This window comes from Python bivittatus, unplaced genomic scaffold, assembly GCF_059951505.1.
Source record: "Python bivittatus isolate LINGU-HERP-01145 unplaced genomic scaffold, Pbiv_v1 ctg000690_np1212, whole genome shotgun sequence".
Lineage (NCBI taxonomy): Eukaryota > Metazoa > Chordata > Lepidosauria > Squamata > Pythonidae > Python > Python bivittatus.
The window spans coordinates 2254718-2276449 of record NW_028277096.1 but is presented as its reverse complement, the minus strand read 5'-3'; the positions used below and the strand labels follow the sequence as shown (position 1 = coordinate 2276449).

General features: G+C 39.6%; 1 protein-coding gene across 1 annotated transcript; it reads right to left on the bottom strand.

Moving 5' to 3' along the window:
• Positions 1–3849: 3849 nt before the first annotated feature.
• Positions 3850–21681, bottom strand: DNAJC27 (DnaJ heat shock protein family (Hsp40) member C27). Its single transcript, XM_007436396.4, has 7 exons — positions 21438–21681; positions 15874–15956; positions 14595–14664; positions 13629–13793; positions 13344–13466; positions 10611–10771; positions 3850–9973 (listed from the first exon to the last, which is right to left on the bottom strand). Exons 1-7 carry the CDS (start codon positions 21513–21515, stop codon positions 9841–9843), a joined length of 813 nt encoding a protein of 270 aa, XP_007436458.1. The 5' UTR covers positions 21516–21681; the 3' UTR covers positions 3850–9840.
• Between the last annotated feature and the right edge of the window lie 51 nt (positions 21682–21732).

Genomic DNA, 21732 nt, shown 5'->3' with positions numbered 1-21732 from the left:
TTGGAGGGAGAGTCCCCCTCCCTACAACCACGTGTCAGGGGCGGAAAATGGCTGCGGACCACGTGTCAGGGGCAGAAAAATGGCTGCGGACCACATGTCAGGGGCGGAAAAATGGCCGCGGACCACGTGTCAGGGGCGGAAAATGGCCGCGGACCATGTCATGGGAGGAAAAATGGCTGCGTATCCTGTTCGTACCCCAAGGTGGAGTTCGCAAACTGAAGCAAAATTTTGTGGCTGGAGCTGGTCGTAACCTGAAAAGTTTGTTAACAGAAGCGTTCGTAACCCAAGGTTCCACTGTAAATAGAGAGCAAACCCCATCCCATTCTAGCACTGAGGTGTTACCTAGCCAGGTAATGAAACGTTTGCAAGAAAAAAAACAAACTCAGAGAACCCCAAGGACTCCACAAGCAACCAAACTCAGAGAGCACCAAGAACCCCACAATAAATAGATCCCTGAAAACACAGTCACATAACTTCCTAGCTCAATGTCTGGGGGAAAATATCAGGTCTTCAGTACCTTATGAAAGACCAGGAGGGTTGGGACTATCTGAATCTTGATGGGGCTGCTGTTCTATAGGACAGGCACAGTGACAGAGAAGACATGATGTAATGGTATGTGGGAATGACCTTGGAGACAGGAGGAAGAGCTGTAGACTGGACAACCATCATGTAAAAGATATCTCAGTCCACAGAAAGAGGTGGGAGGGATGGGAAGCGTTTCAGAAGGGACCTTCCCTAGTTTTTTGGAAAGTAAAAGGAGAGAGGAGAGAAATACTTTCAGTCTTGCAAGATTCTGTTAATGTAACCTTACAATAAAGATAGAGTTAGTACTTCTTGTCTGAACTACCTGTAAGGGCTAACACATGCCTCCTAGATCCCATCAGATGAATTGTTTAATAGAAAGGACCTGAAGCATGCTCACCCTGTTGGATCTTCTGGGGCAGACAGAAAATTGTAGACATTCCTACAAATATTTCATCCCCATGCTATGAAGAGTTTTGTAGGTGACAACCAGTATCTTGAACCAGAAACACACTGGGAGCCATTGCAGCTCATAAAGAATTGGTGTTTGAAGAGTGCACTGATGGGTGCCCATTACCACCCATGCTGCCGCATTCTGGATCAGCTGTAACTTCCAAGTGGTCTTCAAGACAACTCCAGAGTGTGCTGCAATAATCCAGATGAGAAGTGACCAAAGTGTGAGTGACCATGAGCAGGGCCTCCTGATCCAGGAATGGATACATTTGGCACATAAGATGGATTTGGGCAAAGGTCCTCCTAGCCATGGCTGCCTGTGATGGAATGGAATTATGAAGGCCAAGCTCAGGGAGATAAGCATTTTCTTAGCTCACTGGAACTGCGTGGGAGGAACAAGAGGATGAGACTGGCACCTCCCTGAGGAATTCACACTGTTGTGGCTGGAGGACTTTGGGAACTGGGGTTTTAGTCTGGGAAGATTCTTGCTAGAGGTTGTCGCTAATAAACATAGCTGGGCTGAATTGGCATTGTCTCTTGGAGTTCCTTGGGCTAGGCCTGACATTGCCACCTGTTCTTCCAGTAGGAACTAAGAGTCTAGGCAGATCCCAAAGTTATGCACCGGTTGCTATCCCATCCAGAACCAATGATGGCAATTCTCTGATCTGGGTAGTCCTAAAATTCACAGCCACTTGGTCTTGTTAGGGTTGAACCTAAACCCATTCCTCCCCACCCAGCCTCCATACATTGAAAAACAAGCCTGATGGCATCATTTGGTCAGCCCAGGGTAGTGTTATATAACTAAGGCCTCAGTTGAGTTGTGCACCAGAGTCCCAGGTCCAGCCCCAAGTTCCCTCAGAAAGCCAATGGGTCCATCAGGTACCAGAGGCAGACCAAACAAATGGATCCTATTTCCCTGCAATGGGGGACTGCTGTGGAGAGTTTCACAGAGTGATTTGACCATCTCCCACATACAGATCATATCACTATTGCCCTGTCAGCCCTATAAGATAGACTAGACCAAGAAACAGACACCATGTAGGCCTAAAACTACATTTATTAGAATGGCTATATTAACAGAATCTTGCAAGTCTGAATGTGCTTCCCTCATCCCTCTTTTATCTTCTTGAGAGTGGGGGGGGGGGGGTCCTTGCCTGAGACATCTTCATAAATTTCTCTCTTTATATGGGCTAAAGCCACATTTATCTGTTTGTTGCTTTGGTAATGGATCTCCTCTCTCTCTGTCAAGGTTATCCTCTATACTCCCTATATGCCCTGAGACAAAGACCAGATCTAGTATGTGACCTTAGATAATCTGGGTTATAGCCTTCATATCCTAGAAGGGAGTCCACCATTTATCTGGATAACTGGTTCTACTGTTGAACTGCTTTTCCTATGAGAAGTTTTTTCCTAACATAGTCTGAATCTGCCATCCTGTAACAAATCTATTTTTGTGTCTTGCACTCTGGAGCAATGGAGAATAGGCCTTAACCATCTGAGATGACATATTTTCAAATATTTGAAGAATACCATCATATTCCCACTTCAGTTCTCTAGGCTAAACTTTCCTAATTCCTTCTTCACTATTGATTTCTGAACCTGTTCCAGTTTCTCTGGATCCTTCTAAATATGGACACAGTGTGTGAGGTGAGGGTCTGACCAATGCAAAACAAATTGGAACTATTACTTCTCATGATTTAGAAATGATACATTTTTTGGACAGCCTATCACAGCATTTGCCTTTTTTGTGGCCACATTCCTGTCATGACACATATTCATTTTCAGTGGACTAATATTCCAAGTTCTTTTTCATAAGTACTATTACCAAGTCACCTGTTCCACTTCCTATCCTATTCACTTGATTTTCATTTCCTACATGAATACAGTGTTCTCTGCTAAATTTCATTCTGTAATTTTCTCTAACCTATCAGTGCAGTTTAGAACTTTACTTCTGTCTTCTATGATACTAGTTTAGATATCTCACAATGTCTCACATGCAGGAAAAAAACAGGTATGCTAAAACCCAATGGAATAGAATGGAATGAAGATAGGAAATATGAACTCCTGAAATGGCAGCTGCCATAGATGATTTTCATAGGCCTTCATACAGACTGGATCAGGGGCATTTGCTGGGTAGGTCAAAATCTGCAAGATGGCAGGCTTGGTGTTCCAGTCTATGCCCCACCCCTTTTGTATGCACATCTATATAACGAGTGGGGCTTCTATTGTGTCCACCTCACAGATGTTTGCCCCCTCCTGCAGACAACCCTATCTGGGATATAAGTAAGATTTGTGCTTGTCCCAACAGTAGAAAATAGTTTTTGCAGGTTAGTGCCCCTTGATATAGTATATCAAATGTTTAGTTTGTGGAAAAGGGGGAAAAAAGATAAGTCAGAAGCCAGGAAACGGTGTCAATCAAAAAGCAATTGGCATCTGAGTGTAGGGACTTTTGCATTTTATTTTTCTATAATTTTTGTTGGCAAATGTTGGATTGTTTGCAGCCACTTTCATTATCCCTGACAGAAAGGACATTTCAAGCATCTTCCTTTTTTTAGCTTCTAGAACTCCATCAATTAGACTTTTGGGCTGGATGATATTTTGAGCAGATGGATTATTTTTCTGTTTCCTTGGATTTCTGTTCTATTTATAAGGTCTTTTACTTATTTATTTCTCTTTGAATAATTCCCTCCTGAATTAATTCGATTTAGTTTTTCAATAAATATTTGGAATCTTGGGAAGCTGACTTGAATAAAGAGATTTCAATAGATGCTTCAGATAAGTTATGGACATCCACTGTGCTAAAAGCCACTTCTGTACAAACTAAACAAACACACATCAAATTTTATTCAATATATTTAATATTATCTACAGTGTACAAGATGAATACTTATCTCCACTTTTCTGGAGAGGCTATGGAAAATGGAATATCTCCTTGCATGTTCCTAGGCTGCCCAATCACTCATCTTTTTTGGAATCAATGTCAACCTTTATATTAAAAATGACCAAGTACCAGATTCAGTTCTGTGTACCTTAATTCTCCTCTCCATATTTAAGGATGAGAACACCTTGCAACTCTATAGTGAAATTCATGCTGGCAGCAACTAGATAAGAAATACGAACAGACTGGAAAAGCTGCCTGGGTCATTCAACAGGCAAATGGATTGGGAGATTATGGAAAATAGTTTTGGCTGAGAATATGAATGGAAACTGAATTTCCTAAGAAACTAGCTTGCTTTGCCCTCATTGATACATGATGCTCTTTCATCATATATGCTTATTTGAAGAATCAAATTAGCTTTTTGAAGAACTGCTAATTGCTCTTGAGCAACCCTTCTGGCAAAGGACCATGCAACTGATACAATGAATTACATCCTATAAGGGGTTGGTATGAACATACTACATATTATTGTTTGAAATTTTTAATAAATGAATTTTTAAAAAGAGTTGTATTTTACTACTGTGGACAGGTAGAAATTTGGAGTCAAATAAATTATTAAAAATCAAATTACTGTCATAAATTTTGTATTCCATAACTATTTCACCTGATAATTCATATCATATTGTCCTTGTAGCAACAGTTAATTCCAGTTAACATGCATAACAACAACAACAACATGCTTAGTTGGTTTGTGCAACACTTGAATGATTCTCTTCTTTGAAATTCACTTATTATTTGCTTTCATTTTTCTTTCAATATAACCAGTATGTTGGGATATTTTCTGTGTTACAGATTAATTTCTAGGATTCAGACTATGGAATATAGCTGAAAGTAAAGGCCAAACTATTATGCCATCAATTGTTTTAACTGAAACAGTTTAAACACCTGTTAAACACCTGACATGGCTGAGCTTGTAGGGTAAAAAGTTGATGGTCTTCAACCTCCTTTTCCCAAAATTCTCTGGGGCTGCACGCCTAGCTCCACTTCCTACCTTGACATAGTTGCTTGGTAATTACTGCTGTCATATCCTGTCTTTCAGAGGGGCAACTCACTTGGTGTCCTCCCCAAACTCTGATGTTCCCACAACCAGAGGAAGGAAAGAAGGAAGGAAGGAAGGGAGGAAGGGAGGAAGGGAGGAAGGAAGGAAGGAAGGGAGGAAGGAAGGAAGGGAGGAAGGAAGGAAGGAAGGAAGGAAGGAAGGAAGGAAGGAAGGAAGGAAGGAAGGAAGGAGCGAGCATTGTGAAAATTGTCAGGACACTTCCAAAATTTACAGTTCTGAGTGGCCTTATATAGCAATTGTACTGATTTGAAAGTGGTTTCCACAATTTCCGTTTGCAGTGGCTTTCTACAGCCTGGTCATGGACTAAAACTGGGGTCTAAGGAAACAAAATCACAAATATAACATTGGCCAGTTCCATTGTTACAGCATATGAATCGTAGAATTGCTGTGCACAATCTAAGCCTTTGTTCCACTTGAACCAAGTGGAATAATACAATATGATGCACACTAGAAGTTTCATCGTAGATGGCATAGATCATATGCTTTAAAGCGGTCCTCAAATGCAGCACAAAATGAAAGGCATTTAGAAAATATCTGCTTTCCTAACAAGAGTAATGCATTGCTGCGAATGCTGTTTCCAAGAATATGTCTGTATGCCTCAGACTGTAGCAGCACCCAGTGGTCACCACGGTACATTTGGTATGCCTTATTCCACCAAGAAAATGCTTTCTTTAACAGTGTAATTTAGGAGAAAAAAATATTGCACTCCACAAAGCATTCCAGCACAAAGGCAGACTTACACACAAGGGGGTTAGAATATTTTCTTCCCCCTTCATTGGTTAAACTGATTACCAAATGTCCTCCTTTTAATACAGTTCCAGAATAGGCAGAAATGGATGTATGTACACTGCAGAGACCTATAACCCAGCCATCTTTGAGACAGCCTATCACACATCATGTGCTTATCTTAGGGCTACCATGCTGTTGACTTTTCAGCCAAGCATGTAGTTAATTACAAAATGCAGATGGCAAGCCAAATTCTCATTTAAGGAACCACCCAAGCTCAATACCGTTTGTAAAATAAATGTAAAAGCAGATAGATGGTTTTAAGTTAGCACTCATCCAAACTAATGCATCTGCCGTAGTCCCAACAGATGGAAAGATATACAAGGGTCTCGGTCCCAGTGAAATATTTTAAAAATAAGCAACAACTGTATTGTAGATTTGATTTTTTTTTTAAATAATACAGAGATTTCAAACACATAAGGCTTTTGATATAAGAACATGCAGGAGTGGACATTTCAGCATTTTCTATCAACTTGCATTAAAGATCATCTATGCCTACAGGCATTTTATTTAAGTGATAACCTGCCAAATAAATACAGTGCATTCAAATCCATATACCACAGTAGAAAGGCTAGGAGTCTGAACAGCAGAAAATAAATCAGGAAAAAAATCCCTGCTATTATGACTTGGAGCTTAACTACCTTCAGTTGCATTAACTCCATTTTTTCAGAAGCAGTGCCTGCATTAGGAGACAATATTTTGCAAAGAAATGTTGCATGAAGGGAAAAAATGCTTAGCTGAGAAGTCGGAATGCAGAGTCATTTGTTCCCTAAGCCATTTATACTCTCCTTCCTTCCATCCAAATCTCATGAAAGGAAAATGTGAAAGATTTTGCAATTAAAGGAGGCATGCCCAGGAGGATAACAACTTTGGCAAAATGTTGCTTTCCATGTGCCTTGCTTATTGCGCCTTCATCACACCATGAATTACAACAAGCTGCTGCCCAGACAAACTTTCAGGACAGGATCTGAGCAAACTATGTTACCTTTCCAATATTTGATGTTCCGATCCCTAAGTATGGCCCTCTGCTTCAGTTAAGATGGCATTTTGCTATATTAATAGAGAGGGTTCATGTTACAAAGAACTTTCCACAATGTTTGTCTTGAGAGTGAGAGAGCGTTTTCTTCAAAGGCTTTGAGCTCTTCACACACATACCTGCCAAATTGGAAATGATGTAATTTGACAATTAATGTAAATGATGGTACCTATTATAAAATGAAGATAATGCAGTATAATTACATTAGCAGCAATCTTACAAATTCCTAATTGTGCAATTATTTACTTTTTTAACCCTTCTGGGCTAGTCCTTTTCCAGTTGGCATAAGAGCACGGGGAGGGGGGGGGGATTAAATAGTCTTGTAAAGAGAGGTGAGCAACTTCTCAAACTTCATTCCTTAGGATACCTATTCTTTGAAGGAAACCTGTGTTTACAACAGAAAAAAGAGGAGTCCTAAGTTATGTGACCATTTTCTTTCTGAAGTTACCAGAAAAGGCTGTAGCTTCTTATATATCTAAACTGTTAGGAGCAATAAGCTACAAGCAGAGTAGGGTGGAGAACCAGATACGGAATTTCAAGAGTCAAGAGCTTATCAAGAGTTGCATCTTGGTACAAGAGGGCACAGTTGGACATTAATGATGCAAAACATTATACCCAAACCAGAAGGTAGAAAAGTGCAATTGTATGAATATACAGAATATATAGGAATTTCACATTATAAAGCATTCACAGCAACCAGAAGACTAAACATCACTTCTAAAGGAGACAGGAGATGAAGGAACATTATTGGAGAAATTCACAGAAATCTATCAGCTCAAAACAACTAAGGCTTAAAGTGTCTGCACATGCGCACACACACAGAGCAATGTATATTATTTTATATTCATACACAGCAGGGTATACTTTTATTTTGGCTGTAAGAGCCTTTCTCCTTCTGTATTTTGATCAAGAGCTAGATAGCTTTCACACAAGCAAGGCTTGTCTGATGAGGCAGTCTTGCAGGACTTGTCTATGTTCATCCTGAGACCACCACCTCTTTCCTTGGTTCAAAGAACCCTCAGAAGGCGGCATGTGGAGGAAGACTCTCAAAACCCTCCCAGCTGGAACCTTTTGGTGAGCTTATGGTTATTTTCTCAATTAGCATGTACTTGCAGGCACAACTGCTGCCCCCAATGCACTCCCAAAGGAGTATCATTCTCATTCCTTCCAATATACAATATATAATACAGTTGCCAATGCCTTTGGCCCTCCACAGGCAACTGGAGAAACATAATCAGATAGTAATCAAGGCAGAGGTTCACACTGCCATTCCTTAACTTCCTGTTGTATTATTTTAAGATGTTCTAAATAGCAAAGAATGGGAAGTAGAAGGAAGGTAAAGTGTGATAACACATTACAACTGCTACCATTACATTTGACCACTGGAAAAATCAGCTAAATGACTGAAACATAATCGCACCCATATTTATTAATGCATTATGTTTAAAAGAGTTGTTCTCCAAATGTTCTTAAATTTTAGCTTAATGAAGCTTAAAATCTTCAAAATTTGGGTCTGCTATTCACTCTCCCTAAACTCAGGAAGAGGGATTTTTTGGCAACTCACCCACTTGTTCATAAGGCATTCTCTTTTGCTAGATAATCTGCTGTAATCCTTAGAACAGTAATAATTTCAAATTTTATATTCTAAATTAGATCAGTTTGGAGAAAATCTATTCTTTAACAGAGGCTGAATTATAGGCAGCTGAAGAATGACCTGCAGGCCAGGCACCAATTCCAGAAAAGAGTTGAAAGTATTGCCTAATATTTATTCTTTTGCCTGAATACTCTTTCAACAAAATATCCAAGAAACACTTGATCAATACAACTGAAGTTTTCTTCCTTTCTTTCTTTGGAATAACATCACACCTCACAAACCCCCAACTTAATGTCCATATACAGTAGCTCCAACCCTGCTGGATTTTAGAAAAAACTATTGAAACTTGGCTTTTCCAAGAGATCTTGCAGATGAAAATGTTATGAACGTTGTTCCCTCTTGTAGTTGAGGGGGTGTTATTTATATGGAGTTTTTGTATTATTCCTTGGTGGGGAAGTATTTGTATGTTTTTAAGTTTACTTAAAACTTAATAGGAAAATCACAGTGGCATATAAGCCAAATAAATAAATAAAATGTTAGTACTAGTCATGAAATCAAAAGGTAGCCACTGATTTTGTTTTACCCTGTTTCTTTCAGTTCAGGGGCCTTTTAATCATTGTTGAATACATACAGTTAGCTCCTTCTTCCTCCCTTCCTTTCTTCCCTCATTTAATTTGGATTTGGGGGGGGGAAGGGAGAACAAACTAAGAAATCAGCTTATGTGTGATTGAATCCCTCATATGGTGAGGGTTATGTTCCTTGCTAGCTCCAGGGAGGTTCAAAGTATACACAAAGTAAACACTCCTACAACAATATGACTCAAATAATGAGTAAACCTACCACCTAATGCATTCTGTAGGAGGTATTGTCTGTCCCCTCAACAACTCACAGTGGTTACTATTGCTCTGATCCCAGCCACCATGCTTGATTTTTCCAACTTCTATTGGAAAAAGCAGGGATTCTTTAACCACTTAATAAGGAAATGGTTTGAAACATTTGAATGGAAAAAGCAAATTCCAGTGTAGGACAAAGAGGAACAACTAAATGCTTAATTAGAGACTGAATATCAGCATCCATCTTGAGAAAATAATGAAGAATATTGAAACAAGTAATTCTATATAGAAGAAATCTATTTTAGAGTCATCTCAGTCCAAGGCCAACTTTTCTGCAGGGGAAAAGAAAGGACAGGATATTACTGCTGTTCCTGTTCCTGAGGCATTCAGATGGGTTTGGAAGTCCACCTCAGAGAAGCCTCCTGTATCGAGCTATTTGTAGTAGTACAGAAAATAGTTTTGAGAGTAAATGGTGAAAGAGAATTGCCTTTCGGGATTCTCTGTGATTTGCTTCCATTGTCCTTTGCAGGAGGCAATTATTAATGCCTCTCTCAGTACCAGCTCTCTCAGAATAGCTTTGATCACTTGCTATTGCTGAAAGTTGCACCTTCTTGTGTTTTACTTGATGTTTTTAAGCAAGGCAGTCCGTGCATTGACCACAGCTTTGAAGGCATCCTCACTGCCTGGAGCCATACACTTATCTGGGTGGAGGAGCACTGCCAACTTCCGATAGGCCTTGTTTACTTCATCCCTGCAGAGTAAGACAGATAGAAATAATAGAAGAGTGCAATGTAACTGAGTCTATTCATAGGGTGATTAATCTTAAAATGAAGGATCTTTCAACTACTGAAGTTTACCTACAATGATACAAACAAAAAATTACAGTTATTATTCATTTTGGTTAACCAAATGAAAAATAAAATTCTATTATAATTATACTCAGAACTTGAAGGTCCATGATAGGTTCATCTCCTGCATTGCTCCAGGCTTTTAACTCCAGACACAGAATAACCATAGTTGTAGAAGGCACTCCTTGTCATAAATAGTACTCCCTCCATTCCCAGTTCACAAGAAAGGGCTGGATCATGAGCAAAGACTAAGTGATGTTGCCAATGGGCACTCGAGCACTTACATCCATTAGGAGCCAGAGGGGGGAAAATGGGGGCTAGGGTAAAGAGCTGGTTGTTGTGAAGACAGACATTATATATTGGCCAAACATCTCCTACTCTATACACAAACATTTACCATAAATTAGTACAATATCTTCCCATATTTCCTAAATTCAGGGCTTCACCACACCCATTCCATTTCTTCTACTCCAAATCTCCCTTGCTCATTTCTATGCCAGCAGAGATTATTTATTCTCTAATGGGTGGGTTCATCATTACCTTGTAGCCCCTGGTTTGACACCCAACATATCCCAGCTATCCTTGCTGCTGCGAATCCTCCGGATGGTGTCTACTTGTTCTTTAGTGAAATTGTTGCTTGTGCTGGTGGCGGGGCGCTTTCCACCATTATCGCATAAATCAACAATGGCTGAGTAGAAAGTCTGCAAGCATGGAGAAGGCAAAGTTAGAAAGTCCTTATATGTGCCCATTGCTCAGTAATCTTTATTTCATTAAATAGCCAAAAGTTGAAATAATTTTCCTTGACTTTAAAAGCTCATTCTACTGCCTCAAGCTCAGAAATCTTGAGGAAGGAGATCAGCTACAGGAACAGTAAGATTTTTAATCTTACAAGCAGAAAACCTTCAAACAGTGCAGAAGCATACAGTTACATCATGCCTGCCCCACTAAGTGTTCTTGCAGTTTATTTCCTATTGGAATACTGCACTGTGTGCCTTCAGACCATTCATTAGACCAGTGTTGTCCAAACTTGGCCACTTTAAGATGAGTGGACTTCAACTCCCAGAATTCCCCAGCCAGCCATGAAGTCCACTCATCTTAAAGTGGCCAAGTTTGGACAACACTGCATTAGACTAATTCCTGCATTGTAACAATCTCTTGCACTATTTGTTCTTGAACAGAGAGAATATTACATATGCCAACAGAGAGAATGGGAATTTGCCAGTGAAAGAGGAGAGACCCTCAGACATTTTCTCTCCAAGTCAAGAAAAGGTACTATTAGCCTCAGAATGGAACAAGGAAAAATAAAAATCTTCTACCAATGATGTCTTAAGAACCAAAAATGAAAATGGACAGAAAAAAGTCTGCATTCATGACTGGAAATAATTGTGGCATGTTTGTATTCATGCCCCCAAACAACCTCGCACGTACTTGCAGCACGTCAAGGTAATAGTGTTTAAAGAAAAAGTCAACAAGTGGTCACACTTCATATTGTATGAGAAGATGAAGATTTACCAAAGCAAGCAAAATAGCTGTTACAAAAACATCTTACAGAGGAAGCAGATTCTCATAAGGAAGAAAATCAATCAAGGATGTGATAGAATAATTTTCAATAGTATTGACCATGGCATCCTTCTGGACAAGTTGTAAAAGCTAGATAGGATGAGTAGAATAGCCTTGAAGTGGTTCCACTCATATCTAAAGTGGTCTCCAAAGATAGTGCTGAAGATTTATACTCAACCCCATGGCATTTACACTTTTGGTTCCACAAGATTCCATTTTATCCCCCATGCTGTTTAAGATATACATGAAATCATTCAGAGATTTAGAGTAAAATGTTGTCAGCAAGTTTATGACATTCAGCTAAAACTCTCCTTTCCACCAGGTCCAGATGAGGCAGCGCAACTGTTGAATCAGTGTCTACTGTGGTAATGGACTGGATAAGCCTAACAAACTGAAGTTCAAGATGCTGCTGGCAGACAGTTCATCTGTTCAGGTTAGCAAAGATAAACTTGCTCTGGGTGGGGTTGCACTCCCCCTAATGGATTGGGTTTGTAGTTTGGCGCTGCTTCTGGATTGATCTTTGTCACCAGAGGCACAAATGGTCTCTGTGGTAAGTGCCTTTCACCAGCTCAGGCTGGTTCATCAGCCATGGCCTTACTTGGATAGAGACTATTTTTTATTGACCAGCTGATTGACTGCTATAATTTATATGTTACCCACTCCATAAAGACTCATGACAACTTACAACACAATTAAATCGCTCCATTAAACATTGATAAATAATAAAACATGCATGATAAATCTAGAAACAGCATCCACACCACAAAATTAAAACCACAATAAAAACAAACCTCAAACCCATAACATCAAATTAAATTATGATCAACATCACTATATCCATGACAAACAATATAAAGAAAACCACAATTAAAAACCACCCAACGTAAAGAACATAAAGAAAAACACACAATTAAAAATCACCCAGCTGCAGCAAGACAATATCAACCACCAAAGGCCCTCTGAACAATTAAGTTTTTAATGTTTTCTGGAAGGCCATGACATTGCAGGTAAGTCTGAGATAGCCTTGCTATGGTGTTCATGCCTTGGTAATAGTCGTCCTTGTTTGGATGACAGCGACGTATAAGCATGCTGCCCTTGAGAACAGTTCAGAAGCTTCAGCTAGTACAAAATGCTGTGGCAGTAATACTGATTGGCCCTGGGTGATCTGAATACAACATGCCAATTCTTTATAATCTTCACTGGCTCCCGGTTTGTTTCCGAGTTAAGGTTCTGACTTTAACCTATGAAGCCCTTCATAGCCTGAGGCCACAGTATCATACGTCTTCCTATATATATTTCTACACTTGGCCTAAGATCATTTTCAGAGACCCTGCTCCAAGTGCCCTCCCAAGACAAGGTACAATGAGTACCTAGAAGTAGTCATTTTCAGTAATAGCCCCTTTGGAATGTCCTCCCCAGTAGGACATTCTGTCTTTTTGGTGATAGACAAAGTCATTATTTTCCCAGGCCTTTTAATAAAATGTTAATAATTTTAAATAACATAACTTTTAATAATAATTAAACATTGCTTCAGTTCTATGCTTATCGTGAACTTTCAGGCTGCTAGGTGGTCAGAAACCCAGTATTTGTTATACACAGACCAGAAAGTATCAACCTAGAGGTCTCCCAGAGAGAGATTACACGGAACAAATCATCGCACACCAAGGAAAAGGGATGCAGGAGGACTGCCTTGTTTTGTGCTGCAGATTTTACCTGGAACATCTCATTAATTCCCTCTCCAGTCTGTGCAGAGGTTTCAAAATAAAGAAAGCCTCTGCTTTCTGCCCACAGTCGCCCTTCACCTTCATCGACACAGCGCAGCTTGGCACAGTCAATCTGAAACAAAAATGAGAGAAGAGCGTAATCCTGACTAATAATTATTTACATGCTCCTTTATCTAGCTTAACCTCTTTAAGCATTTAATAAATATGAATAAAGTCCCACCGATCCCACTGCCAATGCTGCAAGAAGCTTTCTACACCCTATTCCTGTCTTTACCTTATTGGCACAAACCACAAAAACAATGTTCTCCATGTTTCCATGCGGTCCAAGTTCTTGTTTCATCTCAGCAAGCCATAAGTCAAGGGCATCAAATGATTCCTTTTGCCCAACATCATACACTAGGATTACACCCTGAGTGTCTTTGTAAAACTCATTGCGCACCTAATATAGGACAGAAATAACGCAGGTGAATTTTATATCCCAATAGATAGCTCTAGAAAAGAGAAGTGACTCTTAAACTATAAATAAGCAGAGCATAAACTCAGATTATTAAATCAATTTCTGACCATTTATGTGCAACTGCAGAAATAATATAACATGTGCATTACATCTGAACAAGTCAAAGTCTGCAATATATAAATATACCTGTTTAGATAATGTACAAGAATACAAACATTTTCCATTTATATGCCTTAGTTGACAAATGTCAACTAATTACTACATCACTATAACTGACACAGAGTTCCGGCAAAAAATCTCAGATACAATTCTAATGCACAGATTATGGGGCCAGATCTTGGTGATTATTTTAACATGTAAGGTATACTTGCATGCTATGATCTGACAACCACCACCGACAGTTTAGCCATTCATTCTCCCAAACAACACAGCTACAAACTACCCATCCCTGGCTTATTTTCTGGCAGCAGACAGACTCAGTGCAATTATTATTTTAAGTGGGAAAAAAATCAGGGAGGGCATCCATAAATAAACTTACCCCAAGTCATGGACTGGGTAAAATCAGAAATAGTCATCATGCCAGGTTTGCATGATATGGCCACCAAAACTAAGTTATAAATCATTATTTATACCCCGCAGTGGCTAGGTTCACACATTAGGCTAAGCCAAAAACAGACTACATGATAATTTAGTGTATTGTCTGAACTCTGGCATACAGTATTTTAGCTTCATTTGCATACTTTATGTGCTGTTTTCATTGCTAAAAAGCTATCCCTTTCTTACCTCATAAAAGAAGGAGTGTCCAGCCATGTCAAAGATATTCACTTTGATTTCTCGGTCTCTAATTTGCACTCTAAAAGGAAAAGAGTCCTAAGATTCAAGTATGGGCACTCTAAAGAATCTTCTTGCTTTTACTAAGTTCAACATTAATAAGAATCACAGTGGATTTAAAAATGACAGACTACAAGAATGATATGGAAAAAGATGCTATGTTGGATATACAAATGAAACTGGCTGATGTCTTAATAATTAAACAGGATATATAAATAACAAACCAGAAGTGTGACTTGGATAACTTTCCCATACTGGATTTACAAAAGAGATCTGTTAACGTTTTGAAGGATTTTGTGAGAAGGGACAAAGAAAAAATGAAAAGAAACCAGGTTCTAGGACACTATTTGAAGAGATTAAAAATCAAGATTGTTAAAAGTAAATGGAAAGAATGTAAAGTTGGTTATCTCTAGTAACCTTTAATGGATTTTTGCTGATCAGGACTGAAGTGACAAGGCTTTAAGGATTTGTTCATAGATGGGATGTGGGAAGAAGAAATCATTTGTTGTATTTAAGAGAAGGTGGTAAATTACTAAAATTGTTTATACTTGTGATGAAGGGGGAAGTCATTTCTTTATATATTTCTTTTCTTTTTCTTTACTATATTCTTATTTTTCTTTCTTTTTTCTTTCTTTTCCTTTTTTTCCTGCCCTTTCTATTTTTTTCATTTTTTTCATTTTACTCTTTTATTTTTTTAGTTTGTATTAGTTTTTATGTTTAATACATTATAAAAACAATAACACTAATAAGAATCACAATATGAAAGTTGTGCCACTGGCACAGCTGAATGTTGGTACAGTCATTTAATGACAGATGAAAAGATCCAGGATTACTTTAAGAGTAATCTGTAACTGAGTAACTGTTAAATAATCAACAAGAGGATACAAGAACAATCAGATAACACACTCCCTCTCAGCTAATACTGTCAGTAACATTACAATAAAGACTCGATCAGACATTTAATAGCTTCTCCATGCCATACACGAAGCATACCTGCAGGGAAACATTCACGTGCATAATATAATACGCAATGGGATGTGCACTGAATCATCATCAGCTTCATAACTGCTATTTCCACCAACAGTAGGGCAGAAAAATTACGAATGACTGCAGTGGATGAACAATCAAGAGCATTTTTCCATCTCTCGCATATATACCTTTTAGCTTGGCTCACATATTTTCAAGAGCTGTTATTTGTAACTATGGCCTGCTATAAAAGAAGGGTACTCACTTGGTGACACCATAATCAATGCCAATTGTTGCAAGATATTTGGGCACAAATCTCTTCTCACAGTATCGCTTGATAATGCAGCTCTAAAAAGTTAAAAGAGGCTTCATCAAAGGGACTAGGCTGTCTATTCAGCCCAATCTGGGCTGTGCTTTTCATAATTAATTGTAATCAAAATATTTTAAAAACTGGTTTTATGTATGTCTAGTAGTTAAGTAAACATAGTAGTAGTACAGTTCAAATAAATATAGTAGCGGTAAATATAAAGTAAAAAAGTAATATAAAGTAAAAATATAAAGTAAGTGTAAAGTTAAAGTTAAGTAAATATTAAATAGTAATAGATTCTTTATTACAGTCAAGTACCAGTCCATAAAACAGATTACATATATGAAACTAATATTAACTATGAAATGAATTAAGTAAATACGTCAATCCAACTGCAGTGCATCTTATATATTACAAGACAAAATGTCATCACATTTAAAGAAACAGAGCCCACTTGAATCTGAAAGAAATAGTTGTAAATAAAACTGATCAGAATGAACAGGGAATTTAATTAGATATGGGGTTATCAGCTCAAGGTGGGTGTGAGCATAAAACAAACAGCATAATAAGACAGGTCTGTTTCAATGGCTCCGAAGTAAATATAAATTTTGTTTCCAACTCATAACATAGTATATTTCAGTTTTTATCATTCATATAGACAGTGCTATCAGCATATTGTATAACAAGAATAAAATGGAGCCTCAGTTCTTTTACACAGATACATCATAGGTGTTTTCACTGGTTATAATGCATTCTGATGTACTGTATCTACAGGTAGTTCTCGAGTTACGACCATTCATTTGAAGTTACGACGGTGCTGAAAAAATGGACTTATGACCAGTCCCCAAAGTTACAGCCATTGCAGTGTCCCCACGTTCATGTGATCTCCATTTGCAACCTTCCCTGCCAGCTTCCCACAAGCAAAATCAATGGGGAAGCCAGCGGGGAGGTCGCAAGTCGCTCAGGTAAGTCTCCCCCACCTACTCCGGCCTTTCTTCACTCGCATGCACCACACCCTCCTTCCCCACTTTGCTCGCATGCATGCATTGCACCCTCCTTCCCTCCTTCTCTTGCTTGTATGCACCATGCCCTCTTTCCCTCCTTCACTCGCACACACCAAAGCCCTCCTTCCCCCTTCACTCACTTGCACACATGCACCACACCCTCCTTCCCTCCTTCGCTCACTCACATGCATGCACCACACCCTTCTTCCCACCTTTGCTCACTTGCATACACCATGCCCCCTTTGTGCTGCACTGCGGCTCTTGGGCTTTGCAGGAGGAAAGAAAAAACCTTTCAAACAGCTAGCAGTTCCAACATGAGCTGCAGAATGTGTGCTGGAAGTGCCTCTGGAGAGTCCTTGAGCAAGAGAAGGAAGGAAGAATAGCAGTGTGTGTGCATGTGAGCAAGTGAAAGGGGAAGGAGGGTGCTGGTGTGTGCGAGCAAGCGAAGGGGAAAGGAAGGCAGTGGTGCGTGCAAGCAAGTGGAAGGCACGGCACATGCAAGCAAGCGAAGGAGGGTGCGGTGTGTGCAAGCAAGCAAAGGGGGAAGGAGGGCCAAGAAGCCCCTGAGCTTCAGTGTAGCAAGCTGCCCCAGAGCCGCCCCATTGTGGGGCTGCTTGCCACCCCACAAGGCAGGGTGCAGGGTGGCCAAAAGGGCAGAGATGGGTGGGGAGATAGGTGGGTGGGGGGAGTTGGAGGCAGTCCATTACCTTACTGAGGCTCAAAGCTGGGAGGGACCAAGCCTGGAATGGCTTAGATTGGAGTGGGTCCTTGGCTAATGACCAGTGGAATTCACTTAATGACAGCAGTGGGGAGTGCCAGGATTGCCATCACTAAGCGATGCAGTCACATGATGTCTCACTTTATGACTGCATCACTTAGCAATGGAAATTTCGGTCCCAATTGTGGTTGTAAGTCGAGGACTACCTGTATATAGAAAAGGAAGGTTAGAAGTGCATTTAGTTAGAATGTTGTATCAACAGATATAGTATGTTCAAAACACAAATGGAGCAAATCAATCAGCTGCCCAAATCTGGCCAACCTGCTTGGTTGTGTGCTGAATCATTGACTATCCTGAGCCATTCATCACTTTTACTCTGCTTATATCTAAGTATAAGACTGTGGCAAAGCAACTGAAGGAAAACAGAGATCTTTTATCCTCAACTCTTATCTGGCAGGAGCCATTTCATCATTCTATAGGAAAGGGAAAAAAAGAAGGAAAGCAGGACCGTTCTGCCAGCAAACATGAGACGAGCAACTATTTCTATTCTAACTTGTCACTATATAAATAATGAATGTGTGTCTGGGTCTGCTTTTGCCCCGTGTCTTCTTTTCTATTATGTCTTCCAGACAGTAAAAAAAAGGGGAGTCATGTGTAATGGAATGTGAGAATGACCTTGGAAAATTGGGGATCAGGCGGTAAATAGGGAGGGTGGGAGATTTGTACTTACAGACTTGCAAGATTGGTGTCAGCCCTCCCAGGTAAACCAGACAGGAAACATGACCAGATGAGCTACTTTATTGATAGGCTACATTAACAGAATCTTGCACGACTGAAAGTACAAAGCCAGTATTTGCTAAGCTGCCATCATTCCAATCACTGGCCCTGCCAGTTGTGCCCATGGGAGCTCTAATCCAAAACTTCTGGAAGGCATCAGATTCTGAAAGGCTGCAACAGTCCAGGATCAAGCTGGGCAGTGATCTGGATCTGAAGGGATTCCAGTCATGCATGGGTATGTACACCGCTTCTGTTGGCACCTCTTTAAATCAAATGTGCCTTTCCTGGGATCATGTGGCTCTGAATCACCCTTTCCTCTTCAAATCTGCATTGCTGCATAGCCCTAACAGCAGACAACTCCCACATGAACTCATATATTAAAATAAGTGGGATTGGAAGGACACAGAAATGAAATTATAGTAACTATTTTATTTGCTGGCTGCCCTGCTCTTAAAGATTAGAACATAGAGGCTGGGTATTTGTTTAATAGTGATCCTCATTAATGTTTATTTATTGACCCATGATTGCAAATATTTTGTACAGTATTAATGTAAATGCATGTGCATGAATACTAAGAAACTGTGCAGCACATAGTCTGCCATCTCACATTTTTTTGCTGAATTATATTGTTATCAACATTTATACTGTATGCGGCCTACTCAAGTGACTCTAACTGCTTACAATAAAAATCTAAATACATGTAGATAGATAGATAGATAGATAGATAGATAGATAGATAGATAGATAGATAGATAGATAAAGTTGTTTGTTGTTCCTAGCATTTGTTCCCCTTCGCTGCAAAACGTTCTGGTTGTTTCTATGCGCTCACTTCAGTTCACATAATGAAGCTATCAGTGCATAATACAACATGGGGGGATTGGTTTTTCAGCCAGTTTGTCCCAGAGCCTGACAATCATTAGGACTGAGAGGGAGTGACTGGCCCAAGACCACTCAGCTGGCTTCTGTGCCTGAGAGAGAACTAGAACCTGGGTCTCCCTGTTCCTAATTTAGTTTTAAATTGCTGGAAAACAGAGTAAATAAATATAAGATAAAGTAGGTACAATAGAGACTGCAGCACTGTAAGATGATGCTTGTACTCATGAACACTACAGGACACATTAGATGGGGAAGTCGTAGTCCAAAAAATAATATTTTATTTATCTGTTTTATTTAACATTTTTATATGGCTGCCCATCTACTAAGGCACTCTGGGCAGCAAACAGGTAAAAACAGAACAAAACAAAAATCCATTGCATAAAACAATACGAAGTCAAGATCCCTAAAAAAATCTCACTAGAAACTTAACAAATATGTCTGTACCCACATCAGAGCTCCATTAGCACCTGGGGCCTGGGGGAATAGCCAGGTCTTCACAGCTTTCTAGAAAGTTGGAAATCATCTGGAGAGCACCAGACTGAGGAAGCCAATTCTACCAGTATAGTCTACTCAAAGAAGTACATCTAGACCCACCTCTCCATACTTTTAGATAGTAAATTAGGTAAATGTCTGCATATAGGACCCATCTTCAATTCCAGTAGTATCCAGTGTTAGATCTGCTGATCTGCTGATCCTTTGTTTTAATGGAACCTGGACACTATACTGCACAAACATCAGACTAGGATAGTGACGGTGAACCTATGACACACGTGTCAAAGGTGACACACTAGAACGTTTTGGGTGACACGCCAGTGTTCACCAACACCTGACAACTATTCTCCCTGTTTGAGTTACCAAAGAAACTGAGTTTGTTTTACTCGTATTTCATTTTTGTAATTATCTGACATTTCTTTATATAATACATAGCACCACACATGATTGGACTGTATTTTTTAAAAATAAATTAATATGTAAAGAATTGTTTGTTTTGTTCGGGAGGGGTGCCATGCTAGCAGAGTCGTTAGGCATTTTCTGAATTTTTGACACACCAAGCCCAAAAGGTTTGGCATCACTGGACTAGGAGCAGAGAGGCCAAGTCTTCACTTCCAAATGAGAATAACTACCCTCACAGACAAGTTGTGAGGATAAAGGTCCAAAATCTTGAACAGGAGCGGGATAAAATTAAAAATAATGTTCCATCTTGAGAGTCCAGCCAAATCGCCCAGTTATGAGTTCCAGATCATATGGTTCCAACTTTTAAAGGGAGTAACTTATCTCAGATTTGTTACAATTTATTAGGACTTACTGTATTGATGGATTTATAACTGTTAATTGTTTTATTGTATCATATAGATTTTTCTGTCATGCTTTTAACCTTCAGGTTAAATAATGAATAACCCATTGAAATAATGAATAAAATAATTTTCTTCGCCAGCCCTCTTAAATGAGAAGCTGTTTCCCACTTTTTATTTTTATATTAACCAACAATGATTTTAGCTGAGGACTATTTGCTGCTTCATGAGTTCTAGTATACTGAATGTTTTTTTTAAATCCTCACCACCAGATATTTGGGTTGCAAGAATCCCCATCCACAAGATCAGTAGATGGCGGCCAAGAATGCGTTTTGTGTCTCTTTGCTGCTTCCTAATGGCGGTCTGGATATTTGCAGCCAACTATGATAGATTTAGATAGGAAGCAAGTCAAAGAATGCGGCTGCTGTCTTCACCTAATGTATCTTGCAGAGTTTACGTGTGAATAAAAGTAGCAGGATAATCTATATCATTTTAAGATCTTTGGGAGAATGTACCCACTTAATGTGAATTGTTTTTAATAGTTTTTAAATACTGTTTTAATTGTTGGTTTTATTGTATGCTGCCCAGTCACATTTGTGAGATGGGCGGCCACATAAATTTGATAAATAAATAATATAAAAATAAATAATACATAGCAAAACATTTTGGGAGCTCCACCTTAACCCAACTCCTCTACCTCTCCAGACCAAACTAGAGCACAACATTCTATTCCATGCACGATCAAGTGTCACAACGGCCAAATAAAGCAGAGCGACCTGATTGGTCAGCCAGCTTGTCGTTCTCCTGCCTCGGGCCAATAAGGCGCCCCTGCTTCTGTTCCTGCTCTTTTTTTACCTTGCCAACCTCGGCGTTACCCATGGAGATTACTTTGATCCTTAAAGACTTGCGCAGTTCTTTCCGTTTCGCCTCCATCCTAGCGGTTAAGACGGGGGAGGATGGTTGAAGCTCACTTTCTAAGGCTCAAGAGACTCGCGCAAATCCACCATCACAAAGCTCCGGCTCCAGTCCTTACTTCCGTTATCTCAGTCTCCATAGTCAGTTCAACGCTGCTGATAAAGCCCCAACAATGTTTCGCGAGTCTTCATGATATCGCGAGAATTACCTAAGGAATGCCTCCGGGCGCTCGATG

Bases quoted from the DNA above. Each gene is read 5' to 3' on its own strand.
- DNAJC27 (XM_007436396.4), bottom strand. From the start codon at position 21,515: ATGGAGGCGAAACGGAAAGAACTGCGCAAGTCTTTAAGGATCAAAGTA. The intron at 15,957-21,437 runs GTAAAAAAAGAG...TTAACTTTTTAG, and splicing joins GTAACGCCGAGGTTGGCAAG to AGCTGCATTATCAAGCGATA. The intron at 14,665-15,873 runs GTGAGTACCCTT...TTTTCCTTTTAG, and splicing joins ATTGATTATGGTGTCACCAA to AGTGCAAATTAGAGACCGAG.